At 42.7% G+C, this 24255-nt stretch overlaps 1 protein-coding gene across 1 annotated transcript; it reads left to right on the forward strand.

The window, feature by feature from the left end:
* Positions 1-1984: 1984 nt before the first annotated feature.
* Positions 1985-23963, forward strand: LOC121168191 (calcineurin B homologous protein 1-like; the record flags this gene model as incomplete). Its single annotated transcript, XM_040998075.1, has 5 exons — positions 1985-2142; positions 7498-7625; positions 16076-16137; positions 21694-21816; positions 21942-23963. Coding segments are annotated over 5 exons (525 nt in total), but the record flags the coding sequence as incomplete, so codon positions are not given.
* Between the last annotated feature and the right edge of the window lie 292 nt (positions 23964-24255).

The raw sequence follows: 24255 nt of genomic DNA on the forward strand, positions 1-24255 counted from the left end.
CTCGTTAGCTCAGAGATTTTCTCATCTTCAGCTATGCAGTTTTCCTGTGGCTCCTTCATTGATCTAAATCAGTGGCCTCTGATCAGGGGTGATTGGAAGCCAGGGTGAATGTTGTGGAGCTTTGTGCTTAGTCGATTTGGTCAGTTTCTTCCTGTTCCCAGATGTGGGAGATGATCTTGTTGAATTATTTAAGCGCCAGGTAAATGTTAAACCACAAGAGGAACAAACTGAGAATGCTCCTTGGTAACCCTGGAGAACTTGACAGTCTTCTGTTTTTGTTGGCATTCAGTGTGAAGACGGTAGGGGAATGTGTTTTGCATCTTCTGTGAGCAAACTTTTTGAAGGCAGGAGTCTTTTTTTCAGGTTTATGTGAGTTTTTTCCTTTCATCTGAAAATAGCTATAGCTACAAGTTTATAGAAGTATTACAAGAACAGATACATAATTTTTGACATTTCTTCCATATACTTCATTGTGCTTTTCCTTAAATAGTGTATTTTTTTTTAAAGATTTATTTTTATTATTTTTTCATTGGAAAGGCGGATATACAGAGAGCAGAGACAGAGAGGAAGATCTTCCGTCCCATGATTCACTCCCCAAGTGAGCGCAACGGGCCGATACTATGCCGATCCGAAGCCAGGAGCCTCTTCCGGGTCTCCCACACGGGTGCAGGTTCCCAAAGCTTTGGGCCGTCCTCGACTGCCTTCCCAGGCCACAGGCAGGGAGCTGGAAGGGAAGCGGGGCTGCTGGGATTAGAACCGGCGCCCATATGGGATCCCGGGCGTGCAAGGCGAGGACCTTTAACCACTTGCGCCACCGCGCCGGGCCCAATAGTATATGTTTTAAGATCAAAATCTCAAGATATTTGCATTTTGATATGGTTCTGTTGCATAATACTCCATATTCTGTATGGTCCATGTTCCATTTTTCACATTAAACCCAAAATGACTCTTAAAGCAGTGCTGTGGCTCAAAAGGCTAATCCTCCACCTCCCAGCACTGTTCCAATGCTCCCTGCTTGTGGCCTGGGAAAGCAGTCAAGGATGTCCCAAAGCCTTGGGATCCTGCACCCGTGTGGGAGACCCGGAAGTGCTCCTGCCTTCAGATTGGCTCAGCTCTTGTCATTGTAGCCACTTGAGGAGTGAACCAGTGGATGGAAGGTTTTTCCTCTGTCTCTCCTCTCTGTAATTCTGCCATTCCGGTAAAGATATGTAAATTTAAAAAAGGTGCAGTGTGTATGTACTGTTGGACAGCTGTGTATTCTTGGCACAGGACATCAACTAAAGAACTTAGAAACATTTTTGGGAGAGCAGTTTTGTTTTCCCCAAAATGTGTTTAAACCATAGTTCTGCTCCTGAGTAGTTGTGTGGCTCTGGACAAATTATCTCTCTGTCAATTTCCTCAGTTCTAAAAAGGATATAGATCAAGTAAGGGAGAGAGGAAATGTACGTCAGCAGAGTTGGAGCAGCACCCTGGGAAACGGGCTTCGCAGCAGCAGAACCTGCAGGCTATCTGAGGGCGAATGCTTTTGCCTTTCCCTGAAGTTGAGTACTTCTCTAGCTGCAGTTTGTAAAAGAGACAGAGAGCTGGAAATGTGGAAATCCAATGGTTGTTACAGTCTTTGCTTTGATGTAAATATCACCCAAGGATCCCTTCCATTTCACTGCTCCTTTGTATCTGCACAGGGAAATTTTGGTTCCCCATTCATATTCCCTGGGGTTAGGTACTTTCCATTTGTTGTTTCTTCTCCAAACTTAGTAACTAAGTACAAAATGATAATGTCCAAGGAATCATTTACTAAGAAATAACTTAGCATTTCTTGTTGGTTGGTTTCCGTGTGCTGAATTCGCTGGAATGTGGCCTTGACAAGTCTGACTGCTAAAACCCTGTGGGTACAGGAAACACTTGGCAGCTATTAAAGTGCTATTCGTTGCAGTTATTTTGTGTGATTTGTAACAGAGGTAAATTCAGCAGATAATATTCTTGCAGTTACACGCTGTTTCAGGCTGAAGGAATTCATGCTAGGGGGCAGTGGTCTCTAACCCCAGATGTTTTTCTTGGCAGCCGTGAAGATTTCCAGAGGATTCCAGAGCTTGCCATCAACCCACTGGGGGACCGGATCATCAATGCCTTTTTCCCAGAGGGGTGAGTGGGTGCAGTTGGGGGCATATCTCCTGAGGCTGTCTCTGCACATGTTATTGCCATCTGAAATGATGTTGGTTGGATCGTCGCAGACCACCATCCCCTCAGTTACATTGAACAACCCTACTTTGTCAAGTATAAAATGTCTCCTCTATCATGTCAGTCTTCCTCTCTTAATTACAGAATGTAAGCCTATGTTGAATTCTCTTAAAATATATATATATATATACATACATATATATATATGAAAGGCAGAGAGAAGGGGGAGGGATGAAGAGGGACAAAGAGACAGAAAAAATGTTTCAATTACTGGTTTACTTCCCAAATGGCCAGAACTACCAGAACTACCAGGCCTGGGCCAGGCTAAAGCCGAAGCCTAGAATTCTATCCAGTTCTCCAGTGTGGATGCCCTACTTTTCCCCAGCCATTAGTGGGAAACTACATCAGAAGTCAAGCCAACTGGATCTTGAACCAGTGCCCATATGTAATTCTGTTGAAAAGGGTGTTGATTTAACCCACCGCATCACAACACCATCCCTTATTTATTTATATTTGAAAGGCATATTTACAAAGAGAAGCAGAGAGTGCAAAGCCTGGAGCCAGGAGCTTATTCCAGGTCTCCCACGTGGGTACAGAGACTCAAGGATTTGAGCCATCCTATCCTGCTTTCTCATGCTATTAGCAGGTAGCTGGATCAGAATTGAAGCAGTAAGAACATGAACTGGTGCTCATATGAGATGCCAGCACTGCAGGCAGAGGATTTTCTTGTTCTGTCACCACACTGGCCCCACTATCTTGTTATTATATTCTTTGCATTTTACCTCATTTGTGTGCTATCTTACAGTAATAGCCAATAAAAATACTGGCATGTCACATATATAATTACATATATGGAATAGCCACATGAAAAAACAAAAGATGATGTTAAATTAAGTTTAGCAATGTTTTATTTAACCTAGTATGTCCAAACTATATTAACTATAATGTTTAATGAATATTAAAAACAACTGAGATTTTATAGTCAATTTTCATATTAAGTCTTTGAACTCTAGTGTATAATGTTTATGGTATATATTAAGATACTAACTATGTGTCCCATGCTTGTAGACACTTGTGCTGACTGCACGTGGGGTGGTGTCTCTGGTTCCCTTGGCTCACTCGTGTTTACCCTCTTTCTCCCCCTCTGTATCTACTTTTTTTCCCTCTCTCCTTGTTCTTCTCTCTGTGTCTTTCTCCCTCTTTACTCAAATACCATACATGCCTTCTCTTTCTCTATGTACAAGTGTACATATACATATAAATGCATATTTATACTTAAGACACACTCACATATCATACTTACATAATGATTTCTCTGAATGTGCATTCACATAATTTTATTTCTGGAACATTTGAGGGTAAGTTACATAGTCAAGGGCCCTATATTTCTGAATGCTTTGATACATGTTTGCTATGAAGAGGACATAGAAACACTTATCCACTTACAGAAACCTAACACTAATCCAGTATTCTAGTAATTTATTACTCTGTTTTCTGTTGTATCCTAATCTATTAATCATGTTCCAATTTTGCCAGTTCATCTCATCTCCTTTATTACGCTTTTCCTCCTTGAGTACAGGATCTAATCTGGGTCAGTGTTGATGTCTCTGTAGCTTTCCTTCTTTCTTAAAGATTTATTGTTATTTTTGGAAAGGTAATTTACAAAGAGGAGAGGCAGAAAGACCTTCCATCTGCTTGTTCACTCCCCAGATGGCCACAACAGGCAGGGCTGGGCCAGGCCGAAGCCAGGAGCTTAACCTGTGTTTCCCATGTAGATAGCAGAGGCCCAAATGCTTTGGTTTTCTGACCACTGCTCTCCCAGGCATATTAGCAAGGAGCTAAATCAGAAGTAGGGCAGCTGGACCCGGCGGCGTGGCCTAGAGGCTAAAGTCCTCGCCTTGAACGTGCTGGGATCCCATATGGGCGCCAGTTCTAGTCCTGGCAGCTCCACTTCCCATCCAGCCCCTTGCTTGTGGCCTGGGAAAGCAGTGGAGGATGGCCCAATGCTTTAGGATCCTGCACCTGTGTGGGAGACCTGGAGGAAGTTCCTGGCTCCTGGCTCCCGGCTCCGGATCAGCACAGCACTGGCCGTTGCACTCACTTGGGGAGTGAATCATCGGACAGAAGATCTTCCTCTCTGTCTCTCCTCCTCTCTGTATATTTGACTTTGTAATGAAAATAAGTACATCTTTAAAAAAAAAAAGAAGAAGTAGGGCAGCTAGGACTCAAACCGTTCTTCTGGTATGGAATGCTGGAGTGTCAGACAGTGTCTTAACTTACTATGCTGCAATACTGGTCTCTTTAGACTTGTCTAGTGTAAAGCGAGACTTTGACTTGCTTTACTATATAATGCACTGCATTCACTGTACTGAGTTAATATTGATTGGATCAGGTACCTTACCATGCATATGGCTTATCTTATAATCTTGTGAGTAATTACCCAAACATCTCTTCCTGGTTTTCTGTCAAGGGCAATTAAATGTTATTATGTGTGCCAGTTCTTAAAAATGGCACTGTTGGGGCTGCTGTTTTAGCATAGCAGGTATGATGCCAGCATCCCCCATGTGTGCCAGTTCAAGTCCTGGCTGCCCTCTTCTGATCCAGCTCCTCGCTATGTGTGCTTGGGAAGAGCAACAGAGAATGACCCAAGTGTTTGGGTTCCTACTACCCACATGGAAACCTGGAATAAGTTATTGGCTCAGCTCTGGCTATTATCTATGGAGTGAACCAGTGGATAAAAGCTCTCTCTGTCTCTCTCTCTGTGGCCCTCACTATCAAATCAATAAAACTTTAATTAAAAAGAAGTGTCACTGTTAATGAATTTGCTAGTTAAGAGGGTTTCACATTCAATGAATTGAAATGCTAAAAGAAGAGGGCTATAATTCATTTAAAGACAATAAACAGGGTTCTGGCGTGGTGGCCTAGCAGCTAAAGTCCTCACCTTGTACATGCCGGGATCCCATATGGGTACTGGTTTGTGTCCCAGTGGCCCTGCTTCCCATTCAACTCCCTGCTTGTGGCCTGGGAAAGCAGTCAAGGATGGCCCAGAGCCTTGGGCCCCTGTATCCGTGTGGGAGACCCGGAAGCAACTTCTGGCTCCTGGCTTCAGATCAGCTGAGCTCCAGCCATTGTGATTACTTGGGGAGTGAGTCATTGGACAGAAGATCTTCCTCTCTGTCTCTCCTCCTCTCTGTATATCTGATTTTCCAATAAAAAATAAAGTAAACCTTACCAAGAAAAAATGAAGACAGTAACCATTGGTTATGGTGAGTAGGTTAAGCCACTGCTTAGGATCCAATGCAGATTCCCAATGTGCCTGGGAGGCAGTCAATGATGGCCTGAGAACTGGGGTTTCTGCTACTCAGCTGGGAAACCTGGATGGAGTAGTCTGCTGAATTTTGCCTGGCTAAGTCCTGGTTTTTGCAGGTGTTTGGGATACTAGCATATTTTTCATTTCAAATAAATCTCATTTCAAATGAGATTGAGACTTAATTTTTGTCTCCTTCTGTAAAATTTTATTTGAAAGAGAGAGAGATCTTTTATCTGCTTGTTCACTTCTCAGATGTTTGTAAACAATGGACTGGTCCAGGTTGAATCCAGATTATCCCATAACTCAACCCTGGTGTTCTGCACAGGTGACAGGGATCCAAGTAACTTGAGCCAGTGACTGCTGTTTTCCTGGCTGTGCATTAACAGGAAGATGGAACAGGGAACATAGATCTCAAACCCAGGTACTCTCACAGAGGGTACAGACATATTAAGTGCAGTCTTAACCACTGTACTGCCCCCTAAAACTTTGTATGCATGTATGCATGAATACTATTTATTTTAAAGTCAATAGAGAGAGGGAGAGATAGATATCTTCCATTAGCTGGTTTATTCTCCATAACAGCCAGGGTGGGCCAGGCCCCAAGCTTTATCCTAATCTCTTGTGGAAGGCAAAGGCCCAAAAGCTTGTGCCATCTTACGCTGCTTTTCCCTGGCATTAGCAGCAGGCTGGATCACAAGCAGCTGGGACATGCCACAGTGCCAGCCCTGAGACTTACTCTTTAAAGGGCTGAATTGACCATGCATAATCTCATAGCCTTCCCCCCTTTACCCGCCTTCTTTCTCTTTGAACTCCTTTTTCTTTCAAGTTTGGCTTTATGCTGAATTCCTTCATTTTTTTGCTTTCTGTTCTAGCCCCTCCCAGAGAATTGGACCCTCTCCAGACATATCTTTCATAGCCACCCTTCATATCCAAATTAAAGAGACTTTGAACTCTACCTTCACAAGCTGTCTGAACAGTGTGTCTGCCTGGCAGTGCATACTTCATCTGTTCTATGGACACACAAAGACGGGATTCTTTGTAGGTAGCCACAGGAACCAGATCACCTGCTGTTTCCATGACTGCCTAAGATAAATAATAATTAAGTCAAATGGCACATTCTTTCTTAATGTTAAAGTGAATTCTTCAAGTTTTGCAAATTATTTATCTGATTATCTATTTGATGTTATGAAAGTTTATCCTTAAATACTGAAAAAGTTTTACACAGAGAAAAATGAGAAAAGAATCCATTGTCTTACCATATGTCGAATCATGATATGTACACATTATTATGCATTTTGAAAAGTTTACATTGATTAAAAAAATACAAAGTTTATAAGATTTTATATATATGATTATATATATATATGCATTTAGGATATACATATATATGAACCAGTGAATGAAGAATCCCTCTCATAAGCAATTGTCCAAAAATTTTTTTTAATTTTTTAAGAATTAAAAGGTATAGATTCATATCAATTGATTGGGGAAGTAGGAGTGTTCTTTTTCTATTTTTTTCCACAACTTTAAAAATTATAAAAAAAATTATAGTCAGTTGCTTTTGTAACTAAATAACTTTATTTTAAAAGCAACTTTTTCATGATATTCTTTACTTTAAAAATGTGTCTGTAGCTAGGTATACATTATTGGAAGGATACATGGAAGTGGTGCAGAAATCATTGGTTTCAAATAGCTAATATTGCTCACTGTAAAATTCAAAGAAGGGAATTCAGGTTCTGGCTGTCCTCACTGTGTAGCTCTGGACACTACTCTAAATGCTTTTTTTTTGTTCTAAATGCTTTTTTGAGAAGAGAAATATAAGTAAATTCAATAGCTAGTTGTGCCATTTGTAAGTCTTTCTCAAAGGATTTGAGTGCAGCTTAAGTAAAGCTACAAAAACCCTAGCACCATGCATGTGGAAAGAGATCCCATGAAATGAACTGAGGTTACCAGTATACACCATTTATCCTGATTGACCTAATATTCTCTTTATTGTGTTTTCCAATCAGAGAGGACCAGGTAAACTTCCGGGGATTCATGAGAACGTTGGCTCACTTTCGACCCATTGAGGATAATGAAAAGAGCAAAGATGTGAATGGACCAGAGCCACTCAACAGCCGGAGCAACAAACTGCACTGTAAGGAGTCCAAGTCTTCTGGCTTCAAGTATCTGCTAGTATATTACTTGTAACAAGCCTTTTAATTTTAGTTATGTGTCAAGTTGATGTTTAGAAGTAGACCTTGGTGACTAAGAGCTCATACTGTAGAGCTGAACCAGTTGATTTTTTCTTAAAGAGTTGTTTATTTATTTGCAAAGCAGAGTTATAGAGAGGAAAAGAAGAAAAGAGGGAAGGAATAAGAGAGGAAGCTTCCATCCACTGGTTTACTCCCTAAATGGCCACGATGGCCATGGCTGGTCCAGGCCAAAGGTAGGAGCTTCATCTGGGTGTCCCAAATGGATAGTAGTGGTTCACTGCTTTTCCCTCGACATTAGTATGGAGGTGGGTTGGACTGGACAGCCGGGACATGAACTGGTTGTTTACATGGGACGTCATTGTCACAGATAACTAAAATTGCTATGTCATAGCCCTGACCCCTGAACTAGGTAAATTTGAATCCCGGCTCTACCATTTTTTGGCTTTGTGATACTTTTTTCTTTTTACTTTTTAAAAATATACATACATACATACATACATACACTCAAAGCTGGACCAGACAGAAGCTAAGAGCTGCAAACTCAGTTCTTAAACTGTATGTGGTATGAATGACAGGGACCCAAGTCCTAGAACTGTCATCTTCTGCTTCCCAGAATATGCAATTGCAGAAAATTAGAATGGTATACACTGCAGTGTAGACATCTGAAGCGTCCCATACACCCAATCCAGTCCTTTAACTTTGAGAAGATTTCTTAAGATCACTGGGCTTCAGCTTCTTGTGTAAGATTGAGGGGTTTCACATTAGGTTGTTGTGAAGATTGAGTTTACTCTGTGCTGTGCGCTTCAAGAAGTGCTGGCACATACTAAGTAGTTGGTAAATACCACCTGCTATTATAATCATACTCCAGTAAACACCAGCCATGCATTAAGGCAGTGTGGTAAATGCTAGTGTGACCCGGCCGCACTCCTGGGTGTAATGACTCCATCTGAAACTTGATAGACACTAGATAGGTTGTAACTGGGAACAGGTAGCTGGGTTAGTTCTTCATGTGTCTCTGTTTCCCTTGCTTCTGGCCTTCTGTCCTTGGATGCTTGTTAGATTCCCCTTCTGCCTGTGCTGATTGATGTGATATTATCCAGTCTCGTACAGTACTTTTCCAGGATATCAAAATTGAATTTTTCTTCTTTTTCAGCATAGGTTGAAGTTGAAATAATGTAAATTGAGTGAGCCTCAGATTTTCCTACTAGAGTGCACAGTAGTAGAGAGGTCTGTAAAGACACACCCATCAAGTTCCTACTTGACAATTTTTAAAAAAGATTTAATAATATTTAATAATGACAAATTATACATCATAATGCCACATACATTTGAAACATGGTGCATAATGCTTATGTTTTTATTGTGGCCTTTGGCTATCTCCCCCTGATCTTTCTGGATACAGCAGCAGTTTTGTTGTTGTTTGTTTGTTTTAATTTTGAATTTTATGGTACAATTTCATAGGGTCTGGGATTTTCCTAACAGCAGTAGTTTTTTACTGCTGTGTTGATGTGGTCAGATGAGGATTTTGAAAAGCACTTAAAATTTTTTTGTTATATAAGACAAGGAGTTTTGAACCAGTGAAAAAATATTGCTCAGCCTTACCACAAGCTCATGTACCGTTTTTAAAAAGATGTAATTAATTAATTAATTTATTTATTTGCTTACTTACTTATTTTTATTGGAAAGTCAGATGTACAGAGAGGAGAGACAGAGAGAAAGCTCTTCTGATTCACTCCTCAAGTGGCCACAATGGCTAGAGGTGGGCCAATCGGGAGCTAGGAGCCTCCTCCAGGTCTCCCACATGGGTGCAGGATCACAAGGCTTTGGGCCATCCTCCACTGCTTTCCCAGGCCACAAGCAGGGAGCTGGATGGGAAGTGGGGCTACTGAGATTACAACTGGCACCTATATGAGATCTCATCGTGTTCAGGGTGAGGACTTTAGCTGCTATGCTATGTGCTGGGCCCACATTGTATAGTTTTATCAAGAGTTAAAAACAGTTTTAGGACAGCTGCCCTCCCGACTTAGTTGCTAAGTTGAACACAACCAGTGACATGCTTACTCAAAATTAGCATGAGAAAGCTATGGAATTGAAATAGAAGTTTACTCAATAAAGTATGAAAACAACTCTGATATAGTACTAGATGTGCTTCCTCTTTACACATTGAGTTGTAGAATATAGCAGTGCACCAGAGAACCTTTAGTTCTGAAGCAGTGGTGAATTCTGAAGCAGTGATGAGCACAAATGATAAATTAAGTATATGCAACATCTGTAAATGTGATTTTAATACATTCTATTTCTGTTGTTAGCATCACAGGTACTGCCATTACTACCATGCTTGCAGCCGACTCAGCCAGGGGTTGGCTTGTTGTCAGGTTCTCTGATTTGGTCTGCCATCCCTGGGGTTTACCTTAGGACATCGTGGGTGTATGATGGCTCTCAGTGGCTGTAAGGCTGCGTACTTCTTGTTCACACTTGGCAGTAAGATGAGGACAGAGAGAAATGAGGCTGCAGATGAAAAACACTTCCCGCAGGTATGGAGCAGAAATCCTTTTTCACTTCTAAGTAGGAGAGAGCTGAGTGCTGAGGGAACTCAGCCTATCAGATTGCCCTTCTGAATATGTGGGGTGGGGCTGTTACAGAGAGGAGGTTTGGGATGCCACAGAAATGGCAAATTTAGAGTGAGATGGAAGAATAGCAAAGTGTGGTGCAAATTTGCATGTTCTTTTTTGTTATTTCAGTCCTGGTTCCTAGACTGACTTTCGCCAATAGCTGAAAATTACTGAGAATGCTGGTGTGTTCTCTGTGTGAGGATCACATTGATGTCATTTGACCATGAAACTGAGTCAACTTAGAGCTCAAGGGAAGGCTGCAGGAGGCCTCGGTGTCTTTTTGATGCTTCTCTTGGAGTTCCTACAGGGCACAGAGGCAGCAGGATGCAGGCAGAGAGCGATGGAGATTCTTCCACCTGGTGACATATTGTCTACTCTTGCCTTCCAGAAGAGGGTTCAGCTGCTTAAAACTGTGGCCTAAAGGAGAAGTTGAATCAAAGTCCACATCCACCCTTTCATATCCGCTCTTCTCAGGAATTCTGAGAGCACATATTATCTCAGTTCTTTCCTGTGGCACATTGAGAGAATTTCAAATGCAGTCCCTAAGGCCAAACTGTACCTGTGTAGGCACAGGCACCCAAGCACACCCAAGCTTCTTTTGTCCGCTCTCTATTTGGATTGGTGCGATGATAATAATGCCAGTGGGAAAGGTACAACCTGCTTCAAAATACTCCAGGATGTGATGAGCCAGCGGGCCACAGATGTCCCTTTCCATGGTCTAATAGTCCTCTTAAATGACTTGGGTTTTATAAAATATGGGGTTATGGAAAGTAATCCCATATTGGCTGCATGAGACTATTGTGACTCTTGATGAAGTGGAACTTGAGAGAATAGCAGGAAGAAAAAAGGAGCAACAGCGTTCATAGTTGCCAAAAGATGGGAGCAACCCAGTGTATGCAGACATTTGGATAAACATACCGAAGTAACTGCATTCAACACGATATTATCCTGCTTTGGAAAAAAATAAAATAAAACAAATTGGGGACTGGTGTTGTGGTGTAGCACGTAAAGCCACTGCCTATAACACCAGCATCCCATATGAGCTCTAGTTCACATCCCAGTTGCTCCACTTTCCTGCTAGTGGTCTGGAAAAAGCAATGGAAGATGACCTGAAGCATCTTCTGTACCCTCATAGGAGACTTAGACGAAGCCTCTGGCTCCTGACTGCGGCCTGGCTCAACCCTAATGTTGTGGCCACTTGAGGAGTGAGTCATCCAGCTGATGGAAAGTTCTGAATCCATTTTTCTCTCTCTCCATCCTTTCCTCTCTCTATAACACCACTTTTTTTTTTTTCTAAGATTCATCTGGTCCCCCCCCCCCCCCAAATGGCCCCGGCAGCCCAGAGCTGAGCTGAGCTGAGCTGATCTGAAGTCAGCAGCCCAGAACCTCCTCTGGATCTCCCAAGTGGGTATAGGGTCCCAAGGCTTTAGGGCCATCTTTGACTGCCTTCCCAGGTCATTAGCCAGTAACTGGATCCAACATGAGGCAGCCAGGACTCAAACTGTCACTCTTATGAGATGCTAGCAATATAGTGGTTTAGCCTGTTATGCCAGCATGCCAGCCCCTAACTCTGGCTTTCAAGTAAATAAATATTTTCAAAACAAATGTCACGAAATTCTGGGGCCTGCATTGTGGTAAAATGGAATATTCCGCTGCCTACAGTACTGGCATCCTGTATTTGAACACTGGCTTGACGCCTGGCTTCTCTACTTCTGATTCAGCTCTTTGCTCCTGTGTCTGGCAAAGTAGCAGAATATAGTGAAAGCACCTGTGGGAGCTCAGATGGAGTTCTTAGGTCCTGGCCAGCCCTGGCTGTTGTGCCATTTGGGGAATAAACTGGCAGGTAGAAGACCTCTTTCTGTGTTTGTCAGCATGCCTTCAAATTAGTAAAAATAAATCCTTTTTGCTTTTTTTTTTTTTTTAAAGAAATTGTTACCTAAGGTCATGAAAAAACAGTAAAAACATGTTGAGTGAAATGAAGCAGACAGAAAGGACACACGTGAAATTTCAGGTTCTCAGAGCAGTCGGAGGGAGGATGAAGGTCTGCAGGAGCTGCTGAGGGCTGGGCTGGAGGTGGTGATGGGGAGCTGGTGTATAATGGGAATAATTTCCTGTGGGAAAGGTGAAGAGATTTGGGGAATGAATGAAGGTGATGGTTGTGTGTAAGTGCTTAACACCACAGAACTGTACCCTGAAAAGGGTGGAAATCTTTACTTTTGTGTGTATTTTACCACAGTTAAAAAAAAAAAAGGCAGTGGTGATTGAAAGGTTAACATTTGAAGTGATTCTTTTGGTTCTATAAAAAGCAATTATTTTAGCACCTAAGGTACATCAGTCACCATTTTAGCCTCAGGGGGCGGTGATGAGTAAATCAGATGAGGTCTTACCTTCAAAGAGCTCGTGATCTAGCAGGACAGGTAGACTGTGCAGAAGGCAAATGGATAATTAAGATTTAGGACAGGGCCTGGTACAATGACTCAGTTGGCTCAGTTGACACCCCCCCCCCCCCCCGCAGTTGCTGCTGGTTCATCTCCTAGCTGCTCCACTTCCCATCCAACTCCTTGCTTGTGGCTTGGGAAATCAGTCAAGGATGGCCCAAAGCCTTGGGACCCTGCACATCTGTGTGGGAGACCCAGATGAAGCTCCTGGGTCCTAGCTTCCAATCAGCTCAGCTCTGGTTGTTATGACCATTCAGGGAGTGAACCAGTGGATGGAAGAGCTCTCTCTCTCTCTCTCTCTCTGTCTCTCCTTCTCCCTGTAAATCTGTCTTTCAAAAAAAAAAAAAAAAAGTTAAAAAAAAAAAGATTTAGGACAGTGGCATGTTCTGTGAAGAAAGAAAGTACAGGGAAATGAAAAAGTGACAAGGAAGACAGAGTGATCAGTGGAAGCCTCTGGAAGGAACTGAAATTGAGCTAAGAAAGGGCCAGCCTTGCACAGAACAAAAGTGCTCTCAAGGTAGAGGAAGAATGACTATAAAGGCCTCTGGATAGAAGTAAGGGCCAGTCTGATGTGTTTAGAGAACAAAGAAGCCCATTGTGGCCCAAGCATTATCAAGAAAGTAGTGAATGATATGAAAGTGGAGCAAAGGTAATGTTAGGTGACTGATACTGATTCAGCTCATGACATTCAGACTGCCTTTTGTGTACTAGCTCATCTAATACCAATAGCCCTATGTTTGATTCTGTTCTCATTTTATATGGATAAAGCAACTTTCTAGAGACAGAACACAGAGAGGCTGAGTAATTTACTCATGTTCACATAGCTCCTAAATTTCAAAGCTGGAATGGAGCAGAGCTAGAGTCTGTTGTCTTTGTTGTTGTTGTTTTTTATTTTTGTTGTTGTTTTGTAATTTTATTTTTGATGATCTTTATATAGTTAAGAAGGATGCATGCCCATGTGGAGCATTGATTGGGGAGGGAGAAGGATTGAGGAATAGGGGAAAGTGGATGAGACAATTATTTCTGATTTTATTCTTCTTCCTGTATCTAAGGAAAGGGGGGAGGGAAGGAGAGAGGGCTACACCTAGCATCCTAACCACATCAGTACCCAGGTATGGGGAATGGCCACTCAGTGTTATCCCAGAGTCCCCCAGTGTGGAGCATGCTCCAAGGGTACTAATACTTAAGTGGTTTCAATAGTTCTGAGATGCTCAGCAAATCCTTCCAAGTTCCATTGGCTGACATAGTCCACTGTCCTGGATACTCACTGTCAAAGCTTGACCAGGAGAACCTGGTTCTCTGGAGGTGGGTGGTGTGCTGGTCTGGAGCCCTGCCAACTCACCCAGAACCCCAGCAAATGTAAGAATCTCCAGAAGGGTCCCCTGGCACACAGGCTAGTCCTGAACTTTATCCACCACCTGTCCGGGACCCAAGCAGTTACATGGGTCCCCTAGGCCCATGCTTCTGAGCTGGCCTGGGGTCCCATCATGTGCACAAGTCCCCAGTCACAGTCCACCAGCACACCATGCCAGCATGGTAGCCTGAGGCCCTGGAGCCCCCTCCCCCTGCCCTCCTGGAACTGAAGGACGTATGTGAATCCCATACAGGCCCACTCTGCTGGTTCTGGCCTGTGGCACAAGCTTCACAGCCCCTGAAAGGTAAGCCACCTGGCAGAGCAGCAGAAGCAGCAGAGCCTGTGGTCTTACCCCTGTGCAGTGTTAAGAGGGGTCTGAGCGGAAGCCACCCACTGGGAGACATCAGTGTCAGAGGACTGTGAAATCATGCAACATAATGAGGGTCCAGCACATAGACCAAATGTTGAGGGGAAAGAGCGGAGCAAGAGAGGAAAGAAGGAAAACCTTAGCAAAATAAAGAAAAGATGGGGGGATTGGTGAACTTGCTCCCGCAACCTCAGTCATTCCTGCATTTGGCTATTAATTGTCTTGGGAAGATGTTCCTGCTAGTTGACAGTTAATGAACAGGCATCCAAATCAGTTCAAGAAATAGCTAGTACTACTTGGGGGAAGGGAGAGGGATGAATTGATAAAGATAAAAGTTTTAGGGACATAAAAGTATGCTGCTTGTTGCCTCACGTGGATTTGCTATGATCCAAAGAAGTTTATAAAACAGAATGAATCTTCATATAAACCACGGATTTGGGGACTCCAGCTAATGATAATGACCAAATACTCTTTCAGTACCTGAAATATATACACTAATGCAAAGATTTAATGATGGGAAAAGCTGGAGGTGGGGGAGGGGAACTCAGCTATTTGCTCAGTTTTTCTTTAAAAAGAAATTACGGGCCCAGCGCGATAGTGTAGTGGTTAAAGTCCTCACCTTGCACGTGCCAGGATCCCATATGGTCGCCGGTTCTAATCCCAGTGGCCCTGCTTCCCATCCAGCTCCCTGCTAGTGACCTGGGAAAGCAGTTGAGGATGGCCCAACTCCTCACCTATGTGGGAAACACAGAAGAAGATCCTGGCTCTGGATTGCCTCAGCTCTAGCCATTGTGGCTACTTGGGAAGTGAACCAGTGGATGGAAAATCTTTCTCTCTTTCTCTTCTTCTCTCCATAAATCTGATCTGCCTTTCCAATAAAAATAAATCTTTAAAAAAAAAATGCAGCTTAGCAATGTACTGAAGTGACTCATAAATCTTGAAAGCACACTGAAGTCAGCTACTTGAAAGGATAGCTAGCTCTTCCATGTTACCATTTCTCAGGGTGCCTATAAAATCACCTAGTGCTATCACATTGTTGGCTCGCTAGCCCTTCAACATTTTCTGAATTCCCTCTCACATGAACACAAAATCCATGATCTCATATATCCCTGCTTCTGGAAGACTTATCTGTTAAAAAGAGAAACATGATATGAGTGTGGTGTGTTTATTTGAAACTGAAGTTTGTTACCTGCAGGACTCCCAAATGAAATGGAATTACTTGAACTCCCAAGGCAGTACTGTGCGGAGTCAGCTGTCACAGTGCCCCCGTGGCCCCTGTGTGGGTTTCCTCCAAGTGGGCCACGGTAGAACAGATGTTCTATGTGGGGTTAGCTAACTTAAGAAGCTCTTCAGGGTTGTTCTGACATTCTATGATGAGAAAAAGGACATTTGAAGTTTTATGAGATTTTCCTATTTGTTGAAAAAGAGAACATAGTTTATCAAATTTAAGATGCCATCAGTTTTCATTTTCTAAATGTTATAATAATGTTAAGTCATGACAGTTGTTTTTGCAAAAACTATTTGTCATCAGTTTTCTAAGTGTCCTTTCTACCTTTAGCTCCCTGCTGAGGCGGGGAATCAATGGAGAATTTCCACTAATGTGTTCTTTTTCCCTTACCAGTTGCTTTCCGATTATATGATTTGGATAAAGATGACAAGATATCCCGAGATGAGCTCTTACAGGTACGTAGCAGAACCCCTCGGATAACTTCAGGCCCTGCCCTCTTATTTTTGTGGATCAGAATTGTCTGGGGTATTTTGGGGGGGGGGGGTTGTTTAGTTTTGTTTTGGTTTGGTTTTGGTTTTTTTTTGGTCCCATGGGCATTTATTATTTAACACCCACTGTGTGCAGAGTCCTGTTCTAACGAGAAAGAGCAAATGACCTGGGGAAGCTTGAAATGGCTGACTGAGGCTTCTCAGATGGACATTACCAGTGTTTCAATTAAGTTCATCCAGGAGAATTAACCTAGCAGTTAAAATACCCACAGCTATATTAGAGTGAATGTCCGGCTTCACTTCTGACCCTAAATTTCTGCTAATGGAGAGTCTGGAGGCAGCAGTGATCGCTCAGGAGGTTAAGTTCCTACTGTTTCCATAGGAATCTGAATCGGTTTCCTGGCTCCTGGTTTTGGGGCTTTTGTGGGCATTTATGGAATGAGCCAGTGATGGGCACTTGTACTCTCTGCCTCTCAAATAAATATAATTTAAAAAAAAAGATGTATTTATTTTTATTGGAAAGGCAGATCCTACAGAGAGAAGGAAAGACAGAAAGAAAGATCCTTCATCCACTGGTTCACTCCCCAGTAACTGCAACAGCTGAAGCTGAGCTGATCCAAAGCCAGGAATCTCCTGTTTGTCCCCATTGCGGGTACAGGGTCCCAAGACCTTGGGCCATCCTCCACTGCTCTCCTAGACCACAAATAGGGAAATGGACGGAAAATAGTGCAGCCGGGACATGAACCGGCGCCCACATTTGATCCTGACAGTTGCAAGGCAAGGATTTAACCACTAGGCTATTATGCCGAGTCCAGTAAATACAACTTTTAGGCAAATTTTTATGCTAACCATATGTCATTTAGATAGCTAAAATATATGACATGAATTAGATCACATAGTCAGTTATTGCCAAAGCAGCTTATTGACAGCCAAGTAGGTTTTGATGATGATATATATATAGATGCTGCCTTTTTTTAACCCCTGAAGTAATTTAAATCTTAAACATTTCATTTGTTTTTAGTTTATTTGAAAGACAAAGATATGGAGAAGACACACACAAATACAGCAAAAGAGAGGTATTTTCTATCCTCTGATTCATTCCCCAAAGGCCCACAGTGCTGGGGTTGGGTCAAGCTAAACCCAAGATCTGGGAACTTTGCATGGCCCATGTGAATGGTAGGAACCCAAGTCCTTGTGCTGTCACTTGCTGCCTTCCAGGATGTGCATTAGCAAGAATCTGGAATTAGGAGCAGAGTTGGTAATGATCCTACTCTGATATGGGTGTAGACTTCCCAAGTGACACCTCAGCCACTGCACCAGATCTCTATCCTGGTGCTATTGTTCAGTGTGAACTTGGGCTTGAAGTAACATTCAAAGGAGGGCTCGTGCTGGTGTTCTCTCAGTTCACGGCCTCCTATTGCTCCCATGACCACTTCCCTCTCATCACAGGGACTGGTATTAACATTACCCCATTCCTCCCTTCTCCTCAACTCTCCACTCCTGTATGTTTGAAAGAGGAGAAAATTGGTCCTTTTAAATATATTATGATTCTGAAGGACCCCAGGAAGCTAACACATTGAGAAATTTTCTTAGAAAATTTCCCGTTTTCTAGATATACCTAAAAAGCAAGGTGGTTTTCACTCCCTCTTGCAAAAATCCAAGTTCATTCAGCCTCTTCTTGAGAAGTCTTTTTAAGTTGAGGACTGTTCAGGTCTAATGAAGACCAGTCCTTTATATTCTTCAGTTCTGGCCTGGACCAGAGTCAGATAGTCTGTGGGTTGGGATAAATGTCCTTGCTTGGGGCTGGAAAATCTGTCTTCTCCAGTAAGAGTTGGCTTTATCAAAAGTTGTCACAAGTGGGCTTCTGGATTCTAATGAGAAAAGAGAGGCAGTTGCCTTAAAGTTGGTGTGTTTTCATCCTCTGGCCTGGATCTGGCTGCCAGAAAGATCTTTCTGGAGTAAAAGATCGATTAGTTGTCTATTTTTAGGAGCCATGGGGGAGGAGGAGACCATATGGCGAGAGTGCCAGTCAATACACTGGAATATTCCTGGGGCCAGAAATGACTTTAGGACAGATATGCTGATGCACTGCTGAAGTGTTAAAGGACAAGTTTCCTCCCAGCAAAAAGAGTATGTGAACACTTTGCCCAAGTGAGAGAGAATAGTTTATCTTTGTAGATACTGCAGTTTCTCAAACATTACATAACTCAGTGGGTATTAAAAGTTGGTCTTGAATTTCTGCTAAGGAAAGACTAAATGATACTGTTTTTATTAATATGATTTTTGAATAGAAAAAAAAGCATCTAGGCCTGGTGCGATGGTGTATTGGTTAAAGTCCTCTCCTTACACGTGCCATGATCCCATATGGGACTCCAGTTCTAATGCCATCGGCTCCACTTCCCATCCAGCTCCCTGCTTGTGGCCTGGGAAAGCAGTGGAGGATGGCCCAAAGCCTTGGGACCCGTGGGAGACCAGGAAGAGCTCCTGGCTCCTGGCTTCGGATTGGTTCAGTTCCAGTCATTGCGGCCACTTGGAAAGTGAACCATTGGATGGAAGACCTTCCTCTCTCTCCTCCTCTCTGTATATCTGCATTTCCAATAAAAAAAAAAAATAGATCTTTTTTTAAAATTATAAAAAAAGAAAAAAAAACATCTGATAGGATTATTCATTCATTTATGATTTGAAAGAATCTAGGGCCAGCACGGTGGCTCAACAACTGGTCCTGGATTCCAGTGCCAGAATCCCATATGGGTGCTGGTTTGTGTCCTGGCTGTTCTACTTCTGTTCCAGCTCCCTGCTTGTGGCCTGGAATGGCAGTGAAGGATGGCCCAAGTGCTTGGTCCCCTGTACCCATGTGGGAGGCTTGGAGGAGTCTCCTGGCTCCTGGCTCTGGATCAGATTGGCTCAGCTCCACCTATTTTGACTACTTGGAGAATGACCCAGTGAATGGAAGATCTTTCTGTCTGTGTCTCCCTCTCTCTGTGAATCTGCTTTTCCCATACAAATAAAACAAATCTTGAAAAAAAAAATGGGAAAGCAGAATTGGAAGGATCTCTCTTAAATCAGTAAAGAGTTTATACAAAAACTTTCAACAAATATTGAAAATATAATAAAGGTCCCATTTGTTAATCAGATTTCAGCAAGAACATAGTATCAGCATGGCCTGATGGTCAGAGCCTTGGCCTGGTCATGGAGGCCTGCATAGATGGCTCATGTGGTACCTGCTTGGACCTGCTTCAGGCCACTTTTAGGCCTTCATGTCCTCCTTCACAGGTTGAACAAGATGATGTTTGAGATATCACCACTCATCGCAATAACCCCACACATACAAAACATGCATACATCATACATGTCTATAATTCATGTAACCACTCATCCCAGCACCCTACACTCATATAAAATGCACATGCATCGAACAAGTCTGTAATTCTGAACATGAAAACCCTGAGAAGGTAATTGGACTAAGCAGAAGCCTGTGTTGGAGGATAATTTTGAAAAATTAAATATTCTCTGATAATTATGAAAAGTGTGTTTATTAAACAGAAAAATTTTAGAAATGATCTTAAAATTTAGGCTTCCTGGCCCACCGCAGTGGCCTAGTGGCTAAAATCCTCACCTTGAATGTACCAGGATCCCACATGGACACCGGTTCTAATCCTAGCAGCTCCATTTCCCATTCAGCTCCCTGCTTTTGGCCTGGGAAAGCAGTCAAGGACAGTTCAAAGCCTTGGGACCCTGCGCCCTCGTGGGAGACCCAGAGGAAGTTCCTGGATCCTGGCTTCAGATCAGCCGAGCTCTGGTTGTTGCGGCCACCTGGGAGTGAATCATTGGATGGAGAATCTTTCTCTCTGTCTCTCCTCCTCTCTGTATATCTGGCTTTCCAATAAAAATAAATAACATATTTTTTAAAATGCTTATTTTGCATATAGTAGTACATTTTTTAAAAAGATTTTTACATTTAAAAAAAAAAGAATTTTAAACTTAACTTGAAAGAGATACATTAGAAGGCACTCTCAGATGGCCACAATGCATGGAGTTGAGCCGATCCAAAGCCAAGATTCAGGAGCTTATTCCAGGACTTCCATATAGGTGCAGAGACCCAAGTGCTTGAGCCATCCTCCGCTTTTTTCCCAGGCCATAAGAGGAAGCTGGGTGGGCCCGGTGGCGTGGCCTAGCGGCTAAAGTCCTTGCCTTGCATGTGCCGGGATCCAATATGGGTGCCGGTTCTAATCCTGGCAGCTCCACTTCCCATCCAGCTCTCTGCTTGTGGCTTCCGAAAGCAGTTGAGGATGGCCCAGTGCTTTGGGATCCTGCACCTGCGTGGGAGACCTGGAGTAAGTTCCTGGCTCCTGGCTTCAGAATCAGCACAGCACCAGCCGTTGTGCTCACTTGGGAATGAATCATCATACAGAAGATCTTCCTCTTGTTTCTCCTCCTCTGTGTATATCTGACTTTGTAATTAGAAATAAATTTAAACAAAAAAAAAGAGGAAGCTGGGTGGCAGGGTATTTGCCGATATTATGCTACCATTCTAGCCCTGGTAGCAGTTTTTGATGTGTTTTCACATCTGAGTTGTTTGTAAAATGCTAATGATTATAGAGTTCCTTGAAGACAGTTCAGCTTAAAAAAAAAAAGTAGTTGTTTTTTTTGTTTGTTTGTTTTGTTTCTCATGTCCTAGGCACATTAGATTTGATTTAGTTTTTATTTCTTTTCATTTCATTTGTGAGAGAGAAGAAAGACCTTTCATCTGCTAGTTCATTCACTTAAATGCCTGGAACAGTTGGAGCTTTCCCTGCCTAAAGCCAGGAACTTGGAGCTCAATCCAGGTCTCCCATCTTGGTGATGGGAACTCATCTGCTGCCATCCCAGTATGTGCTTTAGCAGGAAGCTGGATCAGCAGAGCCAGGACTTGAACCTGGCACTCTAAAATGCATGTGTATCTCTCACACAACATCTTAACCACTGTGCCAAACACCCAGCCCAGGATTTGTAATTTAACACTTGAAGGATTTTTCTGCTTTTTGCTTAATTTTCTTAGAAACAACTACCTTACTGTACCACCTCAAAGGCTGTAATTGGATAGAATTCCAAAACATCCCACCAAAATACAAAGCAGTTGTTTGCCTCATGCAGCAAGAAGCAAAAGTATAAATTATTCAGGCTGGTACTGTACCTGTGATGTCCAGGAAACAGGTTGCTTGTGATCTGGCTTGCAGAGGACATGACTCACCTCATGGCCCCAGAATGACTGCTGTGCCACCACATGTGTATTTGCCTCTAGGCAGAAGAAGTAAGGAGAAGAGCAAAATGCAAAGTACTCCATGCCTTAGTTCGTCTTTCCTCTCCTATTCATTGGCCTTGCCAGAGTTCTGTTCACATCTTTGTCTGGAAAGGCCTAGAAGAGAAGATAAGGTTCCAGCTTTCCAGCTATTATGTTTGAGAGAATCAAAAGGAAGCTTGGATGTGTGGCTTTATCTTCCCGATCCCCGTGACTCCTCTGATTTCCAGCTGTTGGTCTTGCAGGTTCTACGCATGATGGTTGGAGTGAATATCTCAGATGAGCAGCTGGGCAGCATCGCTGACAGGACCATCCAAGAGGCTGATCAGGATGGAGACAGTGCCATATCTTTCACAGAATTTGTTAAGGTAAGTTAGTTCACCTCTTGGTTTGGGAATAATTAGATTTTCCTGCACACGAAGGAGAGGAGTGAGCTAAGAGTTTGAGACTTGCCTGCACCCTTCCTAACTATATTTGTTTTTCCTCCCCTTAGGTTTTGGAGAAAGTGGATGTGGAACAGAAAATGAGCATCCGATTTCTTCATTAAAGGACAGAGACCAAATTGTTCCTTGCTTCCTAGTATTTATAACTGGAACCTCAAGAGTCCTCCTGTCCACCAGCTCCCCCTCAACCCCATCATTTCCCTTCTCCCAAAGTACTACTGCTGTTGCATGACTACCCCAATTATGTTCTGTTAACACAAACTTGCCTTTGGTGTATGAACAGGGCATTACACAATGGTACACCCAGTCTATTTCTGTTCAGTATCTGTACACGGGTTCTCCATTTACGTCTCCTCCTGTTCTGCTGCTGAATGCCACACATCCATCCATCTGACAAAAGAGAGAGAGAACCATGCCAAGAACCAGCCAGCCAAGCTCTTTCACTGGTTTAGAGACTAGCCCTGCAGCTTTCCCTCCAGCGAGGCTTCGGCAAGCTCCGTCACCCTTTGTGACTGTCCTTTGCTTCATGCTTCTCCCGGACACCCAAACTACTATTCTCTTAGTCTTTCAGTGTCCTTTTGATTGAGCCTGAAAATCCCCTCTGTTCTGCTTGGCACCCCAAGCTATGCCTGATGATATTTCTGGCTTGGCAAAATAGTTCAGTGGTCTGGCCAGGCTTAACTACCTTTGCTCGTGAGTTAACTCTCTAGGATGCTGCTTCTCCAGGAAATTTTTGGTGATTAATCCTTCTCTCAGAAGAGTGAGACCAGTTCTTAGTCTCCTGCAATCTACTTTGTCATCAAAGGGCTTCTGGGTAGAGATGTCCTTGAAAGGTGGCCTTGGTGAGAAGTGTGGAGCCAGTTATTCTAGGTGGTTTGCCCAGTCACCCTACCTCTGGCCTCTGGCCTCTGGCCTCTGACCTCTGACCTCTGATTCTCTCCACTACATAGCTTTCTTGCTAGTTGAGTGATGAGTGTTCATTCAAGAGCCAACTGCCTGCAGCTTTGCTTGTTCTTGGGACACTGTCACCACCAGAATGGCTGCTCTGAGCAATGTATACGGGGACTTTTTCATGGCTTTTTGAGCAAGGATGCTGGGCACCCTGTAAAGCTCTGCATTCACACCATTGCAGCATGATTTCCGCCCCAGTGTTACATGCACTCTGGAGTGTTTTTCACTTCACATTTCCAAGTAGAAAGATTAATGTTAATGGAAGTGCCTAACTTATCCCAGTCCAAAAGATAGAAAGATTGTCCTCAGCATCTGGACGTTTTACACAAAATTCTTTATGAAGAATTTTTATACTTGGTTAATGTTAATGCTGGAAGCCATAGTCAGCTCCTAATACAGGTGCAAAGCATTGAATGTATTTGTATCATTCATTGCCTGGTTATATTCATTAGCTTCCTGATTCTTCCTGTAGACTACTGCTAATCTATTGGAAACAAGGGGTCTAGCACCACTGGCTCAACCTTAGATGACATTATCAATCTTTAAGCAAGCCAGAGCAGCTTCTCTGCCAAATTCAGCTTAACCTCGATGTCCCTGTTGCCATTCTGTATGAGTCTGTTCACCTGTGTGAGTTTATCTGCCCTTGCCTAACTTTCTTTAACTCATTGCTTGCTGTGTGCTTGCTTCTTTCCTTGCTTTGAAAAGCTATCCAAGATACGTACATGATTCTTTAAAGAGGAAAGGTATTGCTAAAAATAAATATATATATGTATGTGAGTTTGTGTGTGTGCATATATGCACACACATAAAAGATGCTGCAAAGATGTGAGGAATTGAACAGAGGAGTGGCCAGGCTGACTATCGAAATGAATGCAGAATTCTTTATAAAGTTTCAGTCTGACTTAGTGATCAAGTAATGTAATATAGGAATTGTATAAAAGGGAAGAATGTTAAAGAGGTACTTCAGAGGCTCCTTGATTGCATATTTAAAGTTCCTAAGATTATGGCTTTTCCTCCCTTTTGGCTGTAGAGCAAACTGTTTTAATCCACAGTTGTGCCTTATTGTCCTGTTAAAATTGTATTCTTCAATCCATCAATAAATACTTGTGGTTAAAAAAAAACTTGATTGATTCTGTCAATGTGTTTACATTTCTATAACTGAAAGACCTGTAAGCTTGGAATCATCAGCAGTGTCTTTCCTACTTAGTTTATGTCTGTATCATCACAGTCAGCTCTTGGCAGCTGCCAGGACATGGGAAGTAGAAGCATTCACCTGGGCACCAGTGCCATGTTATTCAAGGCAGAATTTGTCAGACTGAGCCACTTTCAATTCATTCCAGGTAAGATTCAATTTCTTAATTCAAAAAATTCAATATCTGGACTCTGAATTCTGAAGTTTTTTTTTAAAGATTT

The sequence above is a fragment of the Ochotona curzoniae genome, unplaced genomic scaffold (genome assembly GCF_017591425.1).
Source record: "Ochotona curzoniae isolate NIBS_2020 unplaced genomic scaffold, NIBS_Ocur_1.0 patch75, whole genome shotgun sequence".
NCBI lineage: Eukaryota > Metazoa > Chordata > Mammalia > Lagomorpha > Ochotonidae > Ochotona > Ochotona curzoniae.